This window comes from Pan paniscus, chromosome 9, assembly GCF_029289425.2.
Source record: "Pan paniscus chromosome 9, NHGRI_mPanPan1-v2.0_pri, whole genome shotgun sequence".
In the NCBI taxonomy this organism is placed as follows: domain Eukaryota; kingdom Metazoa; phylum Chordata; class Mammalia; order Primates; family Hominidae; genus Pan; species Pan paniscus.
In genome coordinates, this window is record NC_073258.2 from 85646808 (window position 1) to 85666732 (window position 19925).

General features: G+C 37.6%; 1 protein-coding gene across 13 annotated transcripts in view; it reads right to left on the reverse strand.

Annotated features, from left to right (window-relative positions):
• The window catches only part of DLG2 (discs large MAGUK scaffold protein 2), a 2166992-nt gene that overhangs the window by 1262197 nt on the left and 884870 nt on the right, over window positions 1-19925 (reverse strand). For 2 of the 13 annotated variants that reach the window (XM_034934121.3, XM_034934120.3), the window contains exon 1: window positions 4889-6048. The exons of 10 other annotated variants lie outside the window; for them this stretch is intronic. In XM_034934121.3, coding sequence (XP_034790012.1) covers window positions 4889-4990 — 102 coding nt within the window. In that variant the 5' untranslated portion in view covers window positions 4991-6048. Of the gene's footprint in view, window positions 1-4888; window positions 6049-19925 lie in introns of those variants that run through there. One more of the 13 variants, XM_034934122.4, reaches the window with a different exon arrangement.

Genomic DNA, 19925 nt, shown 5'->3' on the forward strand with positions numbered 1-19925 from the left:
AATATTAACTATAGTCCAAACACTGTACCTGAGATCTCTAGGTTTATTCATTCCACATAACCGCAACTTTGTTTCCTGCAACCCACATCTTCAAATTTCCTCCCAATCTCCCATAACCACCATTCTACTGAGTTTGTATGTGTTCTACTTTTTTTTACATTCCACATATAAGTGAGGTCAGCAGCATTTTCCTATCTTCAGTTTATTTCATTTAGTTTAATGTCCTCCAGGTGTATCCATGTTATTGCAAATGTAAGGTTATCCTTCTTTTCAAAGGTTGGATAATATTCTAATTTATAGAACAGATATAAATGTATCTCTATAAAATAGATACATGCCACAATTTCTTCATCCATTTATCTGTCAATGAACACTTAGGTTGTTTCCATATCTTGGCTATTGTGAATTATTTAAAATAGTGTTGCAGTGAACATGAGAATGCAGATATCTCTGTGAGATGCTAATTTCATTTCCTTTGGTTATATATCTAAAAGGGGATTGCTAGGTTATATGGTAGTTCTATTTGTAATACATTTAGAAACCTTCACACTGTTTTCCATAATTATCACACTAATTTACATTCTCACCAACAGTGTACATAGGTTCCCTTTTCTCTATACCCTTGACAACACTGGTTACCTCTTGTCTTTTTGATAACAGCCATTTTAATAGTATGAGATGATATCTCACTGTGGTTTTGATTCTCATTTTCCTGATACTTAACGATGTTGAGCACCTCTCCATGTACCCACTGGCCATTTTAATGTCTCCTTTGAAGAAGTGTCTATCCAGGTCCCTTGTGCATTTTTTTTTAACATAAGCCATATTTCAATTACATCTTCCTTTTAATTAAAATAGTAAAGCAAAGGAATAATGTAGAGAATACTGTAATTTATAAAGTATTTTTAGAATATTAGGACAAATAACAAATATTCTTTTATATTTGTATGTATTTTTATCTTAGAAATATTGGGGAATAAAAGAAGGGAGACACACACACATGGACTGTGGACCTTTGCAATGCAGCTATAGACAAGATAAAGGAAAGAGAAATACTATATAGGCTGGCCCTTGAAATTAAATTCAATACTTTGATCTTTGTGGATGGAGAAAACAGTTAAGTGAAGGTAAAGTTGATGTCTATTTTCTGATAATGACATAAAAACTACTATGACAAAGAAAAAAACCTTTTAGAAGACCTCCTTCCCCATGGCAAGCCCATTCCCATAAATAGCCTTGTAGGTGTGATGGTGGCATATGGACAGGGGCAAAAAAAAAAAAAAAAAAAAAAAAAAGTAGGGGGGAACTGATATAATAGAAAATCTTTTTTTTTGGAAGAAGGTTATTTTGGTTTCTCTCATGAGAACTTAAGGTTAGATGGGACTGTAGGTGATCTGTATTTTAATAAAGGAAGTGGAATTACTTCCTCAATAGGCTTGGGATTAATTTCTGGAAGAAATGGTGATGTACTTACGTTTGTATCTCTAATGCCCATCATAATGCCTAGCATGGAAAGACACTCCATGTTTACAGTCATAAGTCGTATAGTCAGTTAACTAAATTGAATAGCTGTCAGGATGCAACAAGAGGGACCCTGGAGATGGCTAAGTGACAAAAGAAGATAACTTTTGAGTGTCTAGCTTGAAAGCTCAAATTACTCAGCATCCTTGAAGCCATTCTGAGATAATTAGAGCAAACAGTTTTAGTGTTTTTGAAACTGACAGTCTGGCCTACCCATGAAAATGGTTTTAGACTTTGCCATGTAAATAACTTTCAGGAAAGGAAATAAATATTCATCCTAATAATCTTATTTTCACACTTAGTAGGTAATCTTGAAATGACTGCAGGTTTCTGAAGTATCCTTATTGAAATCTGTGTCTCCATGATTTTTTCAAAAATTATTTAAATCCCATTTTAGTTACTAAAAGATTCAATGAAAATCCTTATTTTATATTTTTTTCTTAAATCAATATTGTAAGAAATGTAATCATCTGCCATATCACTTAACTTTGAGACCAAAGGGAACAAGAGCAGTTTATTGCTATGCCTCCAGTGTGTAGAATTTCTAGTGTGGTCAATAAATATTTGCTGATCAAATGGAATAATAGTATAATTTGTTAATTAATTTTCATAAATGTACTTCATTTTATGAATGTCATATCAATATATAAATGGTTCCTATATTTTACATAAACAGCATAGAGCAAAGAAAAATAACTTTGGGAAAAGTAATGATTGATTTCTTAATAAAGATGAAGAATTTATCAAGAGAACTATCTTAATAACAGTGGGAGCAGTTTCTCCTATAAGTAATAAGCCCACCTCAATGAAGCTATGAAAATAATTAAGGCCATATAAGCAACAATCATTTGATGAATTTATACATAGTAAGTACTGCATGCATCTCATTTAACTGTTATTTCTCACAATGACATAGTAATATATACTGCAGTAGTTATTGCTGTGGCCACTTTACATATGAAGAAACTGAGACTTACATAAATCATATCAATAGTAAGTATAAAATTTAGCTTTGAAACTTAAGCCTGTCTGTGAGGTAAATTTTCCATATTATTTCTGTTGTCATCTGTCAGATAATGTTGAAGAACTTCACTAGGAGGAAGGCTACGGTAGAAAGTCCCAATACTCTTTCCATATTTAAGATTATAAGATGGAATCCTTATGTCAACCCACCTATAATTAACCTTCTGTTAAGTATGGTTATAATATAATAATTGATCCCATTATAAAGGGATTTGAGAATTATCTTATTCAAATACTTTGCAAAATAAGATGGGTTAGAGTCTCTAAAAGCATTATTTTATTTTCACATAACATTAATTTATTTTTCAAAAAACGATGTCTGCAAACACACATGACATAGGTGTTTCACTCTATTGACATGAATCTCTCTCATAAAGTGAATTTGTTAAATCCGAATACCAAAAGGAAGAGAACGTAAAGAAAGTTAAACTAATGTATTTCCTTAGCCTTAAAAAAAAAAGTGTGTGCTTGAAATTATTTTAATTCCCTCCAATATGGTTTGAAAGTTAGGGGAAAACCTAACAGCATAAAAGAAACTTGTTTGTAAATGAACTTGAAGGGTCGAATGCATATTCAACAACATTCTCTACACCAATGGCTTATCTTATTTGATTATTAGCTTGTGTTTAATTTCCCTTGACAAATAATTCACCTTTGTTAAATATCATTTAGCACCGCTAAGTAATTCTTATAAGTTCATGGGAATGGATTTTAAACAGTAGCCATTGCAAGGATGCTACTGTAAATGCAGTTAGGAGAGTGAATAAAAGCATGAGGTAGGGGTGGCAGGTTGTATGGGAGAGAACCTAACTCCTTAGTTATTGGTGCTATTCATTCACATACATCTTCCTGACAGTGATGAACACACAAACCTTCAACAATTCTAAGATCTCTTCGGGGTTTCCAAAGGAACAACAAGCTACTCTTTAGTATGGGCAATATATTTTTAAACCAACCCTACAGTGTAACCTATCATATTGAGCAGAAAAACGTAAATCTCTGGCAATAATATTATCATTCAATGACTTCATGAAAGACATAACCAGAGATTGTTAGAGCTGGCAGGTGCCTCAGAGATAATCTCATCCACAGTCCTCATTTTACAGAAGAAAATCTGAGGCCCAGAGAAGATTCTCTAGGCATAGCCAATATAAGACTTAAAATCCTGACTCCCAATTTTTCCGTTAAGCTTACACCTCCTGTGAGCACTATCCATGAAGTTCAGTGTGTGTGTTTCATTAACTTTACTGCCTAAGGTGCTTACCAGCTGTCCAATCCAATCTCTGGTGTTATCTTTCAGAAAAATAGGAATAATGTGATATATATTCACTTAGAGAAGTCAAACTTCAGTTATTTCAGATGAAGAAAGCTCTCTCTCTTTCTCTCTCTCTCTCCTTAGACAGTCACCATAGTAGCCACATGAAGTGTTTTATATAAATAAGCTGGACAAATCCACTGGCTTTTCACAACAAAAAGAAGTGAAGACTTGTAACTTACAGTAACAGGACATGCACTCAGGCCATTAATGGGCTAAAACTGTTCAAACACCAAGTTCTATGCATGCTTTTCAAGGAGTGCGTCGTCAGGTCCAACAAGGAAGCACCATTAATATATTTCAGAAAAGGAGCAGTGAATGATAACCTGTTTTAAAAACCTTCAAACCTCATTTCTCTGGGAACACCAATCACCTTTACAAAAATCTGGGGTGGGACAGTTATTTACTACAAACTTCACTGAGTAACTGCGCCACCTCTTGATAAAATTTGTTTGTTGATTTCAAGTGGATTGTATAAAAGGGAAAAGCATGCAACTGGGGGCAACCTGAGCCTAGCTCCAGATTTTCTGTCTAAAATAAAAATAAGCTGTTTATCTTAAAAAATGTCAAATTGCAAACTAATGTGTTCAATTTTATCTAGAGTTCATCGACCACCCCACTTACTCCTGCTAGTTAGCCCAGTGGGTTGGGGCTGTAGGTGGTAGTAACCTGAGATGAGTTCAGGAGCTCCCAAATCAGCAGTCTGGAGCCCAGTCACTAGCTAAATGCATAAGGAGATCCCAAGCAGAGAGCCACCCAAGGTGCCCCATTTCCGAGCCGCATCTGCTCTTGTAGCCTCTGTATGTTAGAGACCAGGGTCCCATCACCATTGAGTTATGAGCCCAACATCGGAAGCCAGAAAATCAGTGCGATCTCTTGGCCCCCAAACCCAGCTGGCTCCCAGAAAGAGCAGAGCAGTCGCAGCTTCTGTCACTCTCCCAACAGGCAGACATAAACAAGCAACAGAAGGAATTGTTCTCTCCCCCGAGGGAGGCAACATGCATTAAAAAGACATGAACCTCTTCCTACCTTGCATCCAAACATCAACGATAAAGTGTTGTTGGTGCAAGCAACTTTGCAGTGGCAAATCATTGGTGTAAAACAGTCAGGGTCCTTAACAACAGGGGACATTCCTTCCGGGCTGCAGCAGTGGCAGCTCGCTGGGGGACCCAAACGCTGTGCTCGCCGGGCACATGGAGCGACAGCCTAGACCGAGCTGCCGCTTCGATCACTGCCCCCAGCACCCGCCGTGGCCATCCCGGAGCCCCGGTGGAAGCAACGCCGCGGGCAAGTACCGAGCCTCTCGGGGTCTCCCTTCCCTGGGGAACGAGGCGTGTGGGGGGAGGGACAGAACCAAGAAAGAATTTTTCCCCCTACGGTGAATTTGGGGGAGGTAAAATAAAAATAAAATAAAATAAAAATAAACCATAAAAATAAAAGGAAGCCAGGCACTTAGAGGCGGGTTCAAAGGAGGTGGGGCAGTATTAGCATGTAAAAGGATGTGCCCGCCTACTCTCCCCAGTCACACAAGATTGTCATGCGAGCTGAAGGGGGCTGAAATTATTCCCTCTGAAGAAGAAGAAGAAGAAGAAAACATACTGCAGCTCCCGATTTGGTAAAAAGCCAGTGGCTTGCTGCAATCCAGAGTCACTGTGGGGAGCGCTGGCCGGGCAAGTGGGGTGGGAGGGAGGGGCTGGGAAAGGGAGGAAGCGCTGTGCTTGCCAGACTGGCCCTGCCTTTGGGCGCTCTTGGTGCCACCAAGGAGTCCCCAGCGTGGGAGCGCGGGACCTCCCCGCGCTGACGTGACCCCGAGACTGCATTTGGCCCCCACCGCTACAGCCACCCGAGGGTAGAAGACCTCCGAGGCCGACTTCCCGGGAAGGGGAGGCCCGCGCGGAGCCCTGCAGGGAACTTCCTCCCAGCCCTTTGACAACAGCATGCCTTGCCGGGGGCAGAGGGCCAGCAAAGAAATCTGGGGTAGAAAACAGGCTCAAAATGATTTCGCTGGTGCCCTACGAGGTTGACTTCTGGTTCAGCGAGCCTACTCACTCCCTGGGTAGGGAAGCGGCCTCAGAACCAAGGCTTTATTTAACATAACATTTGTCAAACTCAAAAAAGAAGTGTCTGCCCCTTCCCCACCTTGATGTCTTTGAGGCTCCAGGAAACCCCAGAAGTAGTATTTATGTTGTTCCAGAAGTATGAATGACAAGACTGATGGATGTTTTATTGTTTGTTTGTTTTTTTGTTTTTAACTGAGGCTGTCAAAATTGCAGAAAGACCAAAAAAAAAAAAAAATCAGCATGTGGCTGGCTGGCACAGCTGCAAAATTGCTTATGGAAGACAAAAACAAATGTGATAAGAAGGGTGTGGGGGTAGGAAGTGGGTAAAACTAGCACTCTTTGGGTGCCACCTGGGTGCCTGGCACTATGCCTCACAGATGGTTGGTAGAAAGAGAGCAAAACATCAGAGTTTGGAAACAGATTCTGGCTCTGGTGCTGGATGTGGCTTTGTGTAAGTCATTTACATTATCCAAACCCCTGTTTGCTTACCTGTAACTAGATGGTATTAACCCCTAACCTAAAGGGTTGTCAGGAAGACTAGACAGATATATTGAACAACACATTCCTGTGGTAAGCCCCAGTACATGGTAGCTGCTCTTAACTTACATAGCTTATTTCATTTCTTAGCTTCAGAGGTAGATATTATTCGACATATTTTTTTCTAGTGGAAGAAACTGAGCCCCTTAGTGTTATATCACTTGCTCAAGTCACATAATCAATAAGCCTGAAGGTTAGGTTCAAAGAAAAGTAGTAGAGGAGAGTTTAGAAAACAGCATCATGAGAGACATAACACACTTCTCCAGAAACATGTTCCAAAGTCTTCAGATTTATTTGGGAAGGACCAGGACTGTCACATTTACATGAATGTGGTAATTCCAAGACACTTACCAATTTGGTGCTAAATTCAGAAATCCCACCTGAAATACAGGAACAACATAGTCCAAAGTATCCACGGCAAACTGTTAGAACCACATCCTCCTGATGCAGTTCCATCAGAATGTCAGACCACCTATATCCGAAACTAATAAGAGCCTCAATATCATGGTATGCTTCCTCCTTAGAAAGTTTAAATGTATTGGTTAGAACAAAAGAACATACCAACTTGTAAACCTTTAAGTCAAAGACAGTGCCTTATAACATGCCTTTGCCCCACCCATATCCAAAATACTCTCGTCCCTTCTCCCAAGTTAATAGAAAATAAACCTGATTATGTCATAATTCTCTATGATGCTTATTATAAATATGGATTATGAAGCCCAACCCTACATTTTCATCCCATAGGCCAGTAGAATGTCAATAAATCTACATTTTAATCAGCCCCCTTGTGAGAGGAATGCAAGTCCTCTTTATGAAATAAGACTTATCTGAAGGAAACTCAATATGGAACAAAGTATGAGCAAAATTCAACACGGAAAGACCCTCAGAGTTGAGTTACACCTGGTTCTAACTGTAGAGGGCAGCCATGCCTAAGGTTTTGGGATTCTTACACTAAGTGCAGAAGTCCTTGCCTAGTAGATTTCTCCATTAGGAATCAGTACTGATTCAATCTAATGAATAGCTGGAGGGACTCAGGAGGGCTAATCTATATGTTCTTAAATGTACTAGGTCACATTTTAGGAGCAAAACTCTGGTCTGAGGCCTTCTGTGAAAATTTAAAGTCACATGTACAGATTAAGTATATCCTTTACCATTTTATTCCTTTATGTTAGCATAAAAAGTGTGATTGTGTGAGCACTCCCACCTACAGAGCATCTATAATTACGGCTGGTTTTTCCAAGAGAATAGATCCTAAAAAAGCTGTACAATATTTCCCTTATTCATTAGCCTATAATTTGGATTTCAAACACCCCAAAAGTATTGTATGCTCTATATTGTGATGTTCCAATAATATCTAACACAGTCTTTCCCTGATGAATTACCCAAGCTAAAGCTGACCTCCTATTCTAGGGCAGCATTAAGGCTGCTATGTGCAAGTTATTCCCCATTTTACAGTTTGTGCTAGTTTAGATTGATAAAGTGAAATGACAAAATATAAAACAAAATGTATATTTCATTTCCTTGACTTTTTATGTTTAACTTTAATCAGTGAGAGTTCATTTCTCTGTATGTGCATGTGTATGTGTTTATCTGTTATCCGTTTATATGTATTAGAGAAAATGCTTTCCCTTAATTCTCCTCTCCAAATAATAACTCTGGGGTAAATTGGAGGGGAAGATGAGGGGGAAAGTGGTTTCCATGACAATGCATTCCATAGTTACAGCCAGTAACCACTATTATTAAAATAAATGAATTACTGTTACCTTAAGATACCAACACATTGCATTACTGGTTTGAAAAGCACTAATTTGAGAGTGTACTGCATGGGGGTGTACTACAATATTTTTAGGAGATATTACTAGGAAATGCAAGGAGATGGCACATTCATTTTTATAGTCAAAATAACTACTCTTAATTAGACCTTTCAATGATTGATAAAATTTACAGTTCCTCCTAATAATTATCACTTTTATAAAATGATGCATCACAACAATACACTATTAAGCATTTCTCCTAATGACAACTTTCCTCAAAATGGACTCATAATTACAAAAAACAGGATTATCAATAAATGTAACCAGGGTTTAATTTTGATCTTGTATTTATTATTGTTATACTTAATCAGAAACTGGGACACAGTAAGAGGCATTAGCTAGTTATGCATCTTTTTTCTTTGCTGATCCTTTTCATAGCAATTTTTTAAAAAGGGGTTGTTCATGTTGCGAGGGAAAAGAATAGATTGGCTACTAGGAGCCATGGTGCTGTTTCCTACTCTCTGCCTCTGTGTGACTTTGAGCAAGCTACTCAGCCTCTCTAAGCTTCAGTTTCCTTTTTTATTAAGATGAAATAGGTATACTAGATTATTTCTAAGTTTGCTTCCAATGTTGAAGTTCTCTGAGTGATCTTCTAAATACATTTTTATGAATGTAAAGTAAATTTGAGAAACCATTTTGTTCAGTTACCTATCTTCAGAAAATTTGCTCTTCTATAACGCTTACTATTTGATAGGCACTAATATCATGCTTGCTATGTACACTGTTCTGAATTCCACAGAGTGCTAGAGCCAATCCTACTCATGACAGCTGGTTGTGTGTAACTCGGTCTAATTCCACATTCAGTGACATCATGCTGGTAGCTTTGAATCAGTCATGAGAGAATATTTATACTATGTAAATTAACAAACACTACAATTCAGGACTTTTTTCTGCAAAAAAACTTTTACCAGTATAGCACTGGTCTAAGTACTTTAACTACATTAATATATTTAACCATCACAGTCACTCAATCTTACCAAAAAAAGGAAAGCAAATGACAGGGCGAGATTAAGTAATGCCCAAGGTAACAAAATTGGTATACTAATCAGCTAAATGAACCAACTAACAAAAATATTTTTGATGACTTTCAATCACAAATGTTTATTTCTTCCTCATGTTAGATGTCCTTCATAGCTTAGCTATCATTCTAGCCCATGTTGTCCATGGGCAGAAGAGTACGGTCTATCAGTAGCTTCTGTCAGATAGAAGAGTAGCCACTATCTAATGTTCTCATGGCGGAAGGAAAAATGATCAATGGCTGAATATGCAGCGGATCTTAAAACATCTGTTCAGACATTAAAAACATCTTCCAGCTTACATTTTATTAGCTAAGGAATGTCATGTGGTCAACCTGATGACAAAGGTTGGGGAATGATAATTCTTTCATGGGGAGGAAAGAGAGAATATTGATAACAGTAATATAAGAGACTATGGCTTATTCGAGTGACAGAATTGAGATCTGAAGCCAAGCCACCTGATTTGAGGATCTAAGGTCTTAACAAATAGACTATCCCAGCTATCACTTATAGCTAATACATCCCAATTTTTCATCTACTCTCTATAATAGTGTTTGTTATTTAGTAACTCTTTGAGAGAATTCTTCCTTATGACCCCTATAAGGAAAGCATAGTCTTTAGATAACACATGAACTTTGGAGACAATCAAACATATAAGGTTTTGGCATGATTAGCTGTGTGATTTCAACCTTTAAATCCCTTTCCCTCTCCTCTCCTACTGTAAATTGAAGTCCACTTATTTCATTTAATCTTTAGTAGAGATGTTTTCATGTAAGTGGAACATTGCATTTTTATCATCGAGTTTCCTGAAACATGTAAGGCAGAGAGGGATATGAATGTCTTTCTGCCATCAATGAGTTTACAAACCAGTTGACTAGGTTACTCTGAAATGAGAGTAACGAAGCTCTTCCTAACAGTAACAAAGTATATACAATTAAGAACGAACAAATATACTCAAAGTCCATACAAATGATTGACCAATCTAGTTAACTTATCTAAGCTACCATTTCTTGTTCCGTAAAATGGTGATAATACTATAGCATTGCTATAAGGCTTGAATGAGATAATATATTGCTAAATGACTGTCATCTTTATCTGGTTTGTATTAGCCACTCAGTAAATTATAAAGGCTTTGTGTCACTTTTCTGATTTTTTTTTAATGAAAGTTAACAGAAAAGAATAAACCTATTAGACTCATCCAATATGTATAATCTCTTTATACTGAACAATTCTAAATCTTTAACCTTTCTTAACAAGTTTTACTGTCTCAGTGACTCTCCTTAGACCCTTTCTCAGCTCTTCCATACTCCTCTTACTGAAGAACACACAAATGCAATGATACATTCTCAGACCCCATATAAATGGACTCTAATATGCATCATGTTCCCCCATAATTGTCAACCCTTTGTGTTCACTGTAATTTATTTATTATTATTATACTTTAAGTTCTGAGGTACATGTGCAGAATGTGCAGTTTTGTTACATAGGTATACACGTGGCATGGTGGTTTGCTGCAACCATCATCCCGTCTCCTACGTTAGGTATTTCTCCTAATGCTATCCCTCCCATACCCCCTACCCCCAGGCAGGCCCTGGTGTGTGATGTTCCCCTCCCTATGTCCATGTGTTCTCATTGTTCAACTCCCACTTATGAGTGAGAACATGCGGTGCTTGGTTTTCTGTTCTTGTGATAGTTTGCTGAGAATTGTGGTTTCCAGCTTCATGCATGTCCCTGCAAAGGACATAAAGTCACCCTTTTTATGGCTGCATAGTATTCCATGGTGTATATGTGCCACACTTTCTTTATCTGGTCTATTTTTGACGGACATTTGGGTTGGTTCCAAGTCTTTGCTCTTGTGAATAGTGCTGCAATAAACATGCGTGTGTATGTGTCTTTATAGTAGAATGATTTATAATCCTTTGGGTATACACCCAGTAATGAGATTGCTGGGTCAAATGGTATTTCTGGTTCTAGATCCTTGAGGAATTGCCACATGGTCTTCCACAATAGTTGAACTAATTTACACTCCCACCAACAGTGTAAAAGTCTCCCTATTTCTCCACATCCTCTCTAGCATCTGTTGTTTCCTGACTTTTTAATGATTGCCATTCTGACTGGCATGAGATGGTGGTTTTGATTTGCATTTCTCTAATGACCAGTGATAATGAGCATTTTTCATATGTCTGTTGGCTGCATAAATGTCTTCTTTTGAGAAGTGTCTGCTCATATCTTTTGCCCAGTTTTTGATAGGGTTGTTTTCTTGTAAATTTGTTTAAGTTCCTTGTAGATTCTGGATATTAGCCCTTTGTCAGATGGATAGATTGCAAAAATTTTCTCCCATTCTGTAGGTTGCCTGTTCACTCTGATGATAGTTTCTTTTGCTGTGCAGAAGCTCTTTAGTTTAATTAGATCCTGTTTGTCAATTTTGGCTTTTGTTGCCATTGTTTTTGGTGTTTTAGACGACGTCTTTGCCCATGCCTATGTCCTGAATGGTATTGCCCAGGTTTTCTTCTAGGATTTTTACGGTCCCAGGTCTTACATTTAAGTCTTTGACCCATCTTGAGTTGATTTTTGTATAAGGTGTAAAGAACGGGTCCAGTGTCAGTTTTCTGCATATGGCTAGCCAGTTTTCCCAATGCCATTTATTAAATAGGGAATCTTTTTCCCATGGCTTGTTTGTGTCAGGTTTGTCAAAGATCTGATGGTTTTATATGGTGGTGTTATGTCTCAGGCCTCTGTTCTGTTCCATTGGTGTATATATCTGTTTTGCTTCCAGTACCATGCTGTTTTGGTTACTGTAGCCTTGTAGTACAGTTTGAAGTAAGATAGCATGATGCCTCCAGCTTTCTTCTTCTTGTCCAGGATTTTCTTGGCTTTTGCAGGCTCTTTTTTGGTTCCATATGAACTTTAAAGTAGTTTTTTTTCCAATTCTGTGAAGAAAGTCAGTGGTAGGTTGATGGAGATAGCATTGAATCTATAAATTACTTTGGGCAGTATGGCCATTTTCCCAATATTGATTAATTCTATCCATGAGAATGAAGGTTTTTACATTTGTTTGTGTCCTCTCTTATTTCCTTGAGCGGTGGTTTGTAGTTCTCCTTGAAGAGGTCCTTCACATTCCTTGTAAGTTGTATTCCTAGGTATTTTATTCTCTCTGTAGCAATTGTGAATAGGAGTTAACTCATGATTTGGCTCTCTGTTTGTCTGTTATTGGTGTATAGAAATGCTTGTGATTTTTGCACATTGATTTTGTATCCTGAGACTTTGCTGAGGTTGCTTATCAGCTTAAGGAGATTCTGGACTGAGACGATGGGGTTTTCTAAATATACAATCATGTAATCTGCAGACACAATTTGACTTCCTCTCTTCCTATCTGAATACGCTTTATTTCTTTATCTTGCCTGATTGCCCTGGCCAGAACTTCCAACACTATGTTGAATAGGAGTGGTGAGAGAGGGCATCCTTGTCTTGTGCCAATTTTCAAAGGGAATGCTTCCAGTTTTTGCCCATTTAGTATGATATTGGCTGTGGGTTTGTCATAAATACCTCTTATTATTTTGAGATACGTTCCATTGATACCTAGTTTATTGAGAGTTTTTAGCATGAAGGGGTGTTGAATTTTGTCAAAGGTCTTTTCTGCATCTATTGAGATAATCATGTGGTTTTTGTCCTTGGTTCTGGTTGTGTGATGGATTATGTTTATTGAAAGGCATATGTTGAACCAGCCTTACATCCCAGGGATGAAACCAACTTGATCGTGGTGGATAAGCTTCCTGATGTGCTGCTGGATTTGGTTTGCCAGTATTTTATTGAGGACCTTCGCATCGATGTTCATCAGGAATATTGGCCTGATATTTTCTTTTTTTGTTATGTCTCTGCCAGGTGTTGGTATCAGGATGATGCTGGCCTCATGAAATGAGTTAGGGAGGATTCCCTCTGTTTCTATTGTTTGGAATAGTTTCAGAAGGAATGGTACCAGCTCCTCTTTGTACCTCTGGTAGAATTTGGCTGTGAATCCATCTGGTCTTGGACTTTTTTTGGTTGTTAGGCTATTAAGTACTGCCTCAATTTCAGAACTTGTTATTGGTTTATTCAGGGATTCAACTTCTTCCTGGTTTAGACATGTGAGGGTGCATGTGTCCAGGAATTTATCCATTTCTTCTAGATTTTCTAGTTTATTTGCATGGAGGTGTTTATAGTATTCTCTGATGGTAGTTTGTATTTCTGTGGGATCAGTGAGGATAGCCCCTATATCATTTTTTATTGCATCTATTTGATTCTTCTCTCTTTTCTTCTTTATTAATCTGGCTAGCAGTCTATTTTGTTGATCTTTTCAAAAACCCAGCTCCTGGATTCATTGATTTTTTGAAGGTTTTTTTGGGTCTGTATCTCCTTCAGTTCTGCTCTGATCTTAGTTATTTCTTGTCTTCTGCTAGATTTTGAATTTGTTTGCTGTTGCTTCTTTAGTTCTTTTAATTGTGATGTTAGGGTGTCAATTTTAGATACTTCCTTCTTTCTCTTGTGGGCATTTAGTGCTATGTTTCCCTCTACACACTGCTTTAAATGTGTCCCAGGGATTCTGGTACATTGTGTCTTTGTTCTCATTGGTTTCAAAGAACATCTTTATTTCTGCCTTCGTTATTTACCCAATAGTCATTAAGGAGCAGGTTTTCAGTTTCCACGTAGTTGTGTGGTTTTGAGTGAGTTTCTTAATCCTGAGTTCTAATTTGATTGCACTGTGGTCCGAGAGACTGTTTGTTATGATTTCCGTTCTTTTGCATTTGCTGAAGCGTGTTTTACTTCCAATTATGTGGTTAATTTTAGAATAAGTGTAATGAGGTGCTGAGTAGAATGCATATTCTGTTGAATTGGAGTGGAGAGTTCTGTTCACCGTAATTTCTAAGTCCTCTATGTCCACTCACCTACCCCCAAGTATAGACTACTTTGAGCGAGTCACACGTAGTGACTGCTTGGCCTTTATCTAAGTCATACTTAGAATGTTTGCATGACCTTGACTTGAAATAGTTTTCTTATTTAGCTGATTAGTCAAAAAATGGATGAATAAAGAACCAATAAATAAGTGATCTTGGCCAGGCTTTCCACTGCTTCCACCTAGGCCCTAGGTGAAATATTGTGAAGATCTTTGAGTCCTGACCCAGCTCCCCTCCCTGCCACCTCCCAAGTAGAAGGAGTACACTCTTTATTGAAGAAATGCCAGCCTATTCGTTCTGAATCAATTTTAACATTTTGTTTTAGCACCAAGTGTTTTTTGAAATAATTATTGTCCCCTCACAATTTTGCCTTTGAGACTTCTCATGACAGTCACTTTCAACCTTGTTTCCATTTTGAAAAAGCAACTCCGAAACACTACCCTCTACACCACCTGTGAGAATATTCTTAGTGGCAAAATTCAAATAAAAGAAGAACTCTTCTTAGGCCTCATTGTTCACCAAATTTGATGTCAATGTTGAAATGATAAAAGTTGGGTCTATGTTCCAGTCCTAGTTTGGACACTTGCTATGCAATTCTGAGTTAGTTACTTAATCTGAAAGTTAATTTTCTTAAGTACAAAAAAAGGGGAGGAGGTTGTTGAGTAATAATACCTCTATCACAGGGTTCCTATGAGAATTAACTAAAATGCCACATGTAAAAGTACCTATCAAAATGCTTGGCACATACTATTAATAAATGCTTAATAATATTCATTTGTCCACTCACTGATTCTTTTATTCATTCATTCATTACACACCAAAGCTAGCCAAGAAACTTATTTAAAACAAATGTCAACCAAGCACAGCAAAATTCCTGTGAAACCACTAATTCTATTTTTATATTGTGCTTGCCCATCTGTGAAACAAAGGCAAATTGATCATTGTCAAAAAAATATACTAAATCAGAGTTCAACTTTGAAAGCAGCAATTCAAGGGAAGACTGACAAGAATATGGCTCATTTTAAATGGCTTTATATTGCCACTGTGTGCTTCTCTACTACAAATAGATTTTTCTTATCAGCTCCCTTTCATCTGAACAATAGATGGCTCTTCTAGCTGCATGAACTAAATGAGGTGTCTTACATACCCCCAAGAACACCACTCTATTATGTCACAAGAAGGGGCCCTCAGCTAATCATACAGCAAGTTGAATGACTACTCAATGAAACAATTCCTCCCCTAAAACTGTGAAGACATCAGATTTCTCATACAATCTCCAGCTATGTATCACAGATTTAAGATAATGATACAATTAACACTTTTTCTGTTAATGAGCTGCAAGCATAATGGTTCAAGTTCCTGATGGTACCAAATTTTAAGTATAGCCCACCTAGATTCTTATGTCCAGTTTGTTTAAAATAAGATTGTTATAAGAAAATTACCTTTTGGTACAGTGTGTGAGTTAGTTGTATTACATGAATGCTGGTGCTTTCTTCCTTTAATACAAGGACTGTCAATCTCAAATGTAATGCATTGGAAGATGTGCATTGTATTTGCTTTAGTTAGCATCTGATCATGGAAAAACTTTGCTTGGTTGACGACGTTAGCACATTAACTTTATCTCCCCCTTTTGGTTACTAATTACATACTTTGAAGTATCTACTATGTGCTAGACACTAGGCCAAGTCTGGGATACAGTGGTTAAGTACAGATCAATGCAGTGCTGGCCTCATGGAGATTACAAACCAATGGAGAAGGCAGATGGGGATAAGTGCTTCGAGGAGAGCTACATGGCTCTATAAGAGCATATATAGGGGAATCTCATCTAAAAATGGAGGTAGGAAGGCATAATTAGGAGAGTGATAACTGAGTTGAGATAAGAAAAATAAGTGGGAATTAACTAGACAAACAGAAAGGGGAAAAGCATCTCAAATAGAGGGAATAGGATATACAAAGAATATGTGGTACCAGCAAACAAGAACATGGGAAGGACTGAGATAAACGGAATACAGAAAATAAGGGGAAATATCAAGTGAACAGAGGCTGAAGAAGACAGTAGAGGTGAGACTAGTCAGATTATATTTAAAATGTTTGTTCTTATTCTAAAAGACTTAGGAAACTATAGAAGAAATATTTTAAAGCAGATTTATTGGCGTAGAACTGACATAAAATAAACTGGAAATATTTACATTTAAATCTGGTAATTTTCAACATACGTATACATCTGTGAAACTGTCAACATAATCAAGATAATAAACATATCTATCACCTTCAAACGTTTCCACGTGCCCCTTTATAACCTCTACCCCTCATACTCTTTCCCAATCCCCCATCCCAAAGCAATCACTCATCTGCTCTCTGTCACTAAAGATTTATTTGCATTTTCAAGAGGTTTATATAAATGAAATCATACAATATGTGTTTGGAGTCTGAATTTTTTCCACTCAACATATCTATTCTGAGGTTTATCTAGGTGGTTGCATGTGCCAATAGTTTACTTCTTTCTTATTGCCAAGTAATATTACATTGTAAAGATATATTACATAATTTGTCTATATTTGTTGATGAACACTTGAGTCACTTTCAGTTTGAAGTTATATAGCTGCTACGAATATCTGTGCATAAGTCTCTGCATGAACTGATATATTTCCTTTTCTTTTGGAATGGATTTGCTTGATAACCTGATGAATATGTGTTTATATTTTAAGAAACTGTTAAATTGATTTTCAAAGTTCTTGTTTCATTTTACATTCCCACCGGCAATGTATGAGAATTCTAGATCCTTCACATCTTCACCATCACCTGGTATTGTCAATCATTTTCATTGTAGCCATTCTAATAGATGTGTAATAGTACCTCATTATAGTTTTAATTTGCCTTTCCTTAATGACTCATTGTGTTGAACATCTTTTCATGTGGTTTTTTTCCCTGCTATCTTTGGTAAAGGATCAATTCAAATCTTTTACCTACCTTTAAAATTGTTAGTTTCTTCTTAAGTTTTGAGAGTTTTATGTATATATATAAATATATATTTATTATACTTTTAAGTTCTAGGGTACATGTGCACAACGTGCAGGTTTGTTATATATGTATACATGTGCCATGTTGGTGTGCTGCACCCATTAACTCGTCATTTACATTAGGTATATCTCCTAATGCTATCCCTCCCCCCACCCCCACCCCACAACAGGCCCCGGTGTGTGATGTTCCCCTTCCTGTGTCCAAGTGTTCTCATTGTTCAATTCCCACCTGTGAGTGAGAACATGCTATGTTTGGTTTTTTGTCCTTGCGATAGTTTGCTGAGAATGATGGTTTCCAGCTTCATCCATGTCCCTACAAAGGACATGAACTCATCACTTTTTATGGCTGCATAGTATTCCATGGTGTATATGTGCCACATTTTCTTAATCCAATCTATCATTGTTGGACATTTGGGTTGGTTCCAAGTCTTTGCTATTGTGAATAGTGCCACAATAAACATATGTGTGCATGTGTCTTTATAGCAGCATGATTTATAATCCTTTGGGTATATACCCAGTAATGGGATTGCTGGGTCAAATGGTATTTCTAGTTCTAGATCCCTGAGGAATCGACACACTGACTTCCACAATGGTTGAACTAGTTTACAGACCCACCAACAGTGTAAAAGTGTTCCTATTTCTGCACATCCTCTCCAGCACCTGTTGTTTCCTGACTTTTTAATGATCGCCATTCTAACTGGTGTGAGATGGTATCTCATTGTGGTTTTGATTGGCATTTCTCTGATGGCCAGTGATGATGAGCATTTTTTACTGTGTCTGTTGGCTGCATAAATGTCTTCTTTTGAAAAGTGTCTATTCACATCCTTCGCCCACTTGTTGATAGGGTTGTTTCTTTCTTGTAAATTTGTTTCATTTCTTTGTAGATTCTGGATATTAGTCCCTGGTCAGATGAGTAGATTGCAAAAATTTTCTCCCATTCTGTAGGTTGCCTGTTCACTCTGAGGGTAGTTTCTTTTGCTGTGCAGAAGCTCTTTAGTTTAATTAGATCCCATTTGTCAATTTTGGCTTTTATTGCCATTGTTTTTGGTGTTATAGACATGAAATCCTTGCCCATGCCTATGTCCTGAATGGTATTGCCTAGGTTTTCTTCTAGGGTTTTTATGGTTTTAGGTCTAACACTTAAGTCTTTAATCCATCTTGAATTAATTTTTGTATAAGGTGTAAGGAAGGGATCCAGTTTCAGCTTTCTACATATGGCTAGCCAGTTGTCCTAGCATCATTTGTTGAATAGAGAATCCTTTCCCCATTGCTTGTTTTTGTCAGGTTTGTCAAAGATCAGATGGTTGTTGATATGTGGTATTATTTCTGAGGGCTCTGTTCTGTTCCATTGGCCTATATCTCTGTTTTGGTACCAGTACCATGCTGTTTTGGTTACTGTAGCCTTGTAATATAGTTTGAAGTCAGGTAGCATGATGCCTCCAGCTTTGTTCTCTTGGCTTAGGATTGACTTGGCAATGCGGGCTCTTTTTTGGTTCCATATGAACTTTAAAGTAGTTTTTTCCAATTCTGTGAAGAAAGTCATTGGTAGCTTGATGGGGATGGCATTGAATCTATAAATTACCTTGGGCAGTATGGCCGTTTTCACGATATTGATTCTTCCTATCCAGGAGCATGGAATGCTCTTCCATTTGTTTGTATCCTCTTTTATTTTGTTGAGCAGTGGTTTGCAGTTCTCCTTGAAGAGGTCCTTCACATCCCTTGTAAGTTGGATTCCTAGGTATTTTATTCTCTTTGAAGCAATTGTGAATGGAGTTCACTCACGATTTGGCTCTCTGTCTGTTATGGGTGTATAAGAATGCTTGTGATTTTTGCACATGGATTTTGTATCCTGAGACTTTGCTGAAGTTGCTTATCAGCTTAAGGAGATTTTGGGCTGAGACAATGGGGTTTTCTAGATATCCAATCATGTCATCTGCAGACAGGGACAATTTGACTTCCTCTTTTCCCAATTGAATACCCTTTATTCCTTTCTCCTGCCTGATTGCCCTGGCCAGAACTTCCAACACTATGTTGAATAGGAGTGGTGAGAGAGGGCATCCCTGTCTTGTGCCAGTTTTCAAAGGGAATGTTTCCAGTTTTTGCCCATTCAGCAAGATATTGGCTGTGGGTTTGTCATAAATAGCTCTTATTATTTTGAGATACATCCCATCAATACCTAATTGATTGAGAGTTTTTAGCATGAAGCGCTGTTGAATTTTGTCAAAGGCCTTTTCTGCATCTATTGAGATAATCATGTGGTTTTTGTCTTTGGTTCTGTTTATATGTTGGATTATGTTTATTGATTTGCGTATGTTGAACCAGCCTTGCATCCCAGGGATGAAGCCAACTTGATCATGGTGGATAAGCTTTTTGATGTGTTGCTGGATTCAGTTTTCCAGTATTTTATTCAGGATTTTTGCATCAATGTTCATCAGGGATATTGGTCTAAAATTCTCTTTTTTGATTCTGTCTCTGCCATGCTTTGGTATCAGGATGATGCTGGCCTCATAAAATGAGTTAGGGAAGATTCCTTCTTTTTCTATTGATTGGAATAGTTTCAGAAGGAATGGTACCAGCTCCTCCTTGTACCTCTGGTAGAATTTGGCTGTGAATCCGTCTGGTCCTGGACTTTTTTGGTTGGTAGGCTATTAATTATTGCCTCAATTTCAGATTCTATTATTGGTCTAT